Here is a 5,685-nt window from a genome sequence, read left to right as displayed (position 1 = left end):
AATGGCCATACACCCTATACAAGCAGCAAAGTTTCATTTTCGAATGGGAGAAAAATAATTTCTCAAAACAGATGTTTAAGCAATGCAGACTAATAGAAAAATATTTGAATTTTCATGTCAAAATATTTTTTTTATGCGGTTGCAATTATTTATAAAAGTAATGACTAGTAAATCTTGCAATTCTTTCACTGTTACTATTCTTGTTGTGGTAAAAAGTTAATAGTTTTGCAGCACTGCAACAGTTATTTGACATCATTTTATGATAAAAACACAGTACCATCACGACGTTAAATACTAGGCATCCTAGGTCCAGATGTCAGACAAAACTCTGCTGACAGGCGTTTTAGATTTTTGTATATAAATGTATAAAATACAAAACAATCCAAATAACCCCCAACCAACCTGCTGTGCGAAATCTCACTCAAGGTTAAACTCAAAAGTTGGCAACCCTGGCCCCTGTAAACAACAAAACAAACAACAAAAGGAAAGTATGACCAATGACCAATCAGACCAATTTCAGTTAGTCAGAATCCACCCACCTTACAAAACGTAGGAGTTTTGTTTTGTTATAAGTGATGTAAGTGTAGATGTAAATAAGAGCTTAATTGATAATGGAATTTTTTTGGGATAGCAATAATAATATTATAATGGGAGCGCTCTTTGTGCACTTTCTTGGATACATGTGATCTATTCCGAATTAAAAAATAAAAGTTTTTAAAAACAAATTTTTTTAATTTTTGAATAATAAAAAAAAAAAAGTTTTGAAAACAAATTTTTGGGAGTGACATCCGCATATATCTCGAGATCGCACTGACTGACATGCTAAGAGATAATCATAACAAAGGACTGGACAAAATATGTGTCAAGATAGGTGTGCATGAAGGCTAATTAAAGGGTTAGTTCACCCAAAAATGAAATAAAAAAGTGTCTCACACGCCTCCGGGGGGCGAACAAAGGCCTCCTGTAGCAAATCGATGCGTTTTTGTAAGAAAAATATCTATATTCAAAACGTAATAATCACTTTAATGTAGCTTGCGCCAACAGTTGTACACAGAAGCAGCTCCAGGCGGATGAGGTATGAGGTCGTTTGAGGTCAGCGTTGTGCATACCTGTGAGTCTCGTGAAAACCAAAGTTTGTTAACAGGAGCAAAGGAAGCAAAGTTTCCTTACTTTAGCAAAGGAAAACCAGTCTTCTCTTGGCTTATATCAAAATCCTCCAACATTCTTCTTTACTTCTGTTGGACTGATGCATGCAACACCCGCTGAGTGGCATTATTAAACAAGCTTGAAAGACAATTTTTTATATAACTCCGACTGGATTCGTCTGAAAGAAGAAAGTCACATACACCTAGGATGACTTGAGGGTGAGTAATTTGTGGGCTAATTTTCATTTTTTGGGAGAACTAACCCTTTAAGCACCCTGGCTAATTTCAGAAGCACAGTGTTTAGAGCTCCTCCGGGACTCGAGACCGGTCTGTGGCGCAGCTGTCGCTCATTCTCTCCACCGGCTTCGCCACTTCACGCCACTAGCTATATTATATGTGATTTAATGCATGTAAATGGTTGTATATATGAGTCGCGTCAATTTAAAAAGAACAAATAGGGTCAGTGTGAAAACCACTGCCTTATTCCTACATGACAGAAAGGCCTACCTGCAGAAGTTCTTGAGTTTCTAAAGCATCAGAGCCAGGGACATGTGAGGTTAGGTAGCATTATCAGCATATGCATTCGTGTTTTGCACTCCAATGTCATTTTTGTAAATTGAGCACCCCCTAGTGGTAGGTTAAATCAAATATTTTACTTTAAACACTTAGGAAATGTAACATATTTGTCTGTCGTATGCATTGTAAATGATCAATTCATTGTCAGACATATCATAATCACGATAGCCTATATGATTTTGGTTGCAACGGCTCTTGTTTATTGTATGCATATATTTAATACTGATAATATCACGTTATTTGTCTATAAATTGCCATTTTCCCAAAAATATATACTGTAAACACAAGACCACAACTATTGATTCTATTCTATTCTATTCTATTCTATTCTATTTATTCAACTCTCCTTCATAAGCCATTATTTTAACGAAATCAGTATTTCTTTGGACCTTGGAAAACGCGATGTTAGGGATGTGTTTTTCTGAGTTGCTGAAGAGTTTAAGATATGGCCATTAGGGATTTGGCACCCTGTCTATTATTCCGTTGACTGTGGGTCATTATTGCCGGACAACGGCAGAAAGAGAGATCTTGGCGTGCTTCAGTGGAGTGTGCCCGTCCCGTAGGTGAAAAGAACAATAGTGAAGGGGGTAAAGGGGAAGGGTCGCGCGCTATGGAGGAAGGGGTGGGAAACTAAAAGATAATAGCAGTTCTCCTACTGTGAAAACACTTAAAAACTAAGATTTCGTTGCTATTGTTGCACGCTACCATCCTCCAAACTTTACCATCCACTGTCTTTGTTGGGGTATCGGATACCCCATTCTTGTTTTTGCTTGCATATTATGAAAACATTGCACCTGGAATTCAGTAGTAAAAAACATGTTTCAAACGCATCCCAGTTAATTTAATGCCCTAACCTATATGCACTATATCAGGTGTAAAAACAGAATTAAACGTGACAATGAAATCCGCAGGTGCATCCTTTTTGTGTTAAAATCACTTTTTACTTTGGTGTTAATAGTCGCTAAAGTGAGACCCACATTTTTCAACTGAGTCAATTCCTTGTAACTGTTACTGACAGTGAATCACTTGTGAAATAAAACTTTTGAACTCTTGCTTCATCTCAGAGCACCAGCACTATGAACGTGGGATTCGTGGGATTTAATAGGCCAAACCCGAGACTGTGGGAAATTGTGCAGCAAAAAGCACCCATGTATTGTCATGGTAATTTCAGTGGGCGGAGGTTTGAGGGGGAGCGTGAGTACATGTTAAACGAGGTTAAGTGAGCCTGTTTAGTTTCTAGATTTAGCAAGACTACGCCACCGCAAACTCTAGTTTCGAAAATAGTCGTGGGAAAGCGAAAGGTTTCTAAAATACCCAGAGCTGCAGAAAAATGACGGCCTCTAATATCGGCAGTGTTCCGGAGAAGAATTTCAACGCAAAAGAAGAGCGAAAGGTAGTGACATTATCTCTATTTTTTTGTTGTTTTCATGTATGCAACTATGGCAAAATATTTATGTATTTTTTCAATGCGGGATACATGTAGAAAGCAAATGGAGCAGATTTGAGTAAATCGTACAGAACAGCTTTAAAATCTCTATGAACTTGTTCCAGACTGCTATTTGTGTATCTTTTATTGACAATATCTAAAACAAATAAATAAATAACTAAGCTAAATTTCAAAAATAGCTGTTTAATAAAACAATTCATCTGTTTTGCTAATCTCAATATTGTTTCCACAGTATATCTAGTATCTCAGTTTTAGATTTTTATTAGTACCTTATGAGTGAAAAGAAATTTTAATTAGCATGTTTTCTTCCTCATTCAATGCTCAAATCTCAAGTATAGGCCTAGTTATGTTAAATACTCACATACAAATAATAATTTGGGATGTCCAATTAATATTTCACACTTCAGACATACCTTACAGAACTGGCACGTGTGTTGTGTGTCTTGTGTTGTCAAATTTGTGCTGAATTAATCGCTTGAGGATGTAAAACTGTCTTGTTTATAATTTTAGCTGCGGAAACCCTTGATAGAGAAGAGACGCAGAGAGAGGATAAACTCAAGCCTTGAGCAGCTAAAGGGTATTATGGTGGATGCCTATAATTTGGATGTAAGTGACCCAGATAAGCAATAAATAATTTTATATATATAAAATATAATTTAACTAATAAATTGATTTTAATTATTTAATTATTTTGTATTCAAATAAATAATAATTTAAAAATAATTTCATATTGCATTTTTTTCCTCTCACTTTTCCCACAGCAATCTAAATTGGAGAAGGCAGATGTTCTTGAGATAACGGTTCAGCACATGGAGAACCTTCAAAGAGGTTCAGGTTAGACTATGCTAAAACCATATTGTACCTTTTTTCACACGCATTTGAGGTATTATTTCAAACATACAAACAAACCCTACTGGTCTTTAAAGGTAATTTCATGATTGTTTACATGAGGTCAAATCACTCCCATGGTTAAATTATATTTTATTTCCAGGTAGTAGCATCAGTCCAGGCACTGGGTTTGAGTCTCGACAAAGATACAGTAGCGGCTATATTCAGTGCATGCATGAGGTGCACAACCTGCTCCTGAGTTGCCCTGGGATGGACAAAACTCTGGGTGCTCGTCTGCTAAACCACTTGCTGAAATCTCTTCCCCATATCAGCACCGAAGCCGGCGGCACGAGTTCTGTTGCCACCCCTGGCCCTCTTCCTCTATCCCCTACCCAATCCCCTCTAAACCTGCCCTCCTTACATCCCCATCCTCTCCACCTGCACACCCCTCCAACTCCTTCCCCACCCTCCAGCCCCACTCACTCTCCCAGAGTCCCACCGAATAGAGAGAGACCACTCGAACAGTCCTCTCCCCCCAGGTCTCCTTCCCTTCAGTCTCCAGCACGATCTGCCCTTCCCCCTTTCTTTCCAGGAGCTGATCCCTCTATGTGGAGACCCTGGTGAATGAATGCAGCCCAGCCCCCCATTTGCCCTCCCCCTGCCCTTCCTTGGCCTGCCCTCTTCTACCTAATAGTTTCCATTACATTTGATCTCTTGGGAGGTTGGAGTGCTTTCCACTCAAAGGGGTGCATCATATTGAGTTACAAAGTCCCATGGGGATGTGGTATCATTTAAAGCACTGTACTGCATGCTTGGAAGCACATTATGCTATGTTCATGTTTTGAGGGTATGATCACAAATGACACCAAAGCTGCCCTTGTTGACTGTATATACTAGTATTGCTGTCTTGACCACTTGTAGGGAAAGTTTATATTACCTTACTTTGCCTTTTCTCTCTTTTTTTTACTAGCTGGGTTTTAGACATGGTGTACTGTGGGTTTTAGGGGATTTGTTGAAATTATGCATGTTTCTCTACCTTAAATGCAAAACACTAACGGTGACTCAGAAAGGGTAGAACTGACAAGATCATTTGTGAAGAATATACTCCATCCTTGTATATTACAAGAAGAGAGGAGTCTGACTAGTACCTCATATTGAAGCAGTTAAAACTGATTTTCTTTATCAAAAATCAGAACTGTGTATTGTCTTTGTATTCTCAAAAATTTGTAATAAAGGTGATTTAAAAAAAATTAAAATTATGCTGATCAGTTTGTATGTTTTTTTTTAACTCATATTTAATCTGTCATACATTAGAACTGGCTCTTTATTCCACTGACAAACAAATATTGTTAGAATTTAGATTTTTTAACATTTACAAACAGCATCACAGGCACTTACTTCTAAATTAATTTACTCAAATTCAACATTTTGTACATCCCAATCCTTTTGTATTTATTAGTTATGCCAACAATTTGAACCTGAACATTACATTCAATAAACTGTGTTAATACAGAAAATAAGAAAAAACTTTTTCAGGTTTGCCAATTTCTTGATGGATAGTTTAGCATGCCAAAGAGAAAAGTGCACAAGATCAACAAATTATCAAAGAATCAAAAGAGGATCCATCGGTCAACAAGTGATGTAATGCCAAATTTCTCCAAATCTATACCAATGGGGGGGGGGGGGGGA

At 37.5% G+C, this 5,685-nt stretch overlaps 1 protein-coding gene across 1 annotated transcript; it reads left to right on the top strand.

Annotated features, from left to right (window-relative positions):
* Positions 1 to 2,975: 2,975 nt before the first annotated feature.
* On the top strand, positions 2,976 to 5,052 carry her8a (hairy-related 8a). The gene is made up of 4 exons (XM_016457515.1): positions 2,976 to 3,114; positions 3,679 to 3,774; positions 3,930 to 4,002; positions 4,160 to 5,052. Exons 1-4 carry the CDS (start codon positions 3,052 to 3,054, stop codon positions 4,618 to 4,620), a joined length of 693 nt encoding a protein of 230 aa, XP_016313001.1. The 5' UTR covers positions 2,976 to 3,051; the 3' UTR covers positions 4,621 to 5,052.
* The last annotated feature ends 633 nt before the right edge of the window (positions 5,053 to 5,685 follow it).

This window comes from Sinocyclocheilus anshuiensis, unplaced genomic scaffold, assembly GCF_001515605.1.
Source record: "Sinocyclocheilus anshuiensis isolate Anshui unplaced genomic scaffold, SAMN03320099.WGS_v1.1 scaffold1225, whole genome shotgun sequence".
Taxonomy (NCBI): domain Eukaryota; kingdom Metazoa; phylum Chordata; class Actinopteri; order Cypriniformes; family Cyprinidae; genus Sinocyclocheilus; species Sinocyclocheilus anshuiensis.
The sequence above is the reverse complement of the archived record's forward strand: the minus strand, read 5'-3'. Positions and strand labels throughout refer to the sequence as shown.

Coding starts and splice junctions, on each gene's coding strand:
- her8a (XM_016457515.1), top strand. CDS start 3,052: ATGACGGCCTCTAATATCGGCAGTGTTCCGGAGAAGAATTTCAACGCA. Junction 3,115..3,678: donor ACGCAAAAGAAGAGCGAAAG/GTAGTGACATTA, acceptor TTATAATTTTAG/CTGCGGAAACCCTTGATAGA. Junction 4,003..4,159: donor GAACCTTCAAAGAGGTTCAG/GTTAGACTATGC, acceptor TTTTATTTCCAG/GTAGTAGCATCAGTCCAGGC.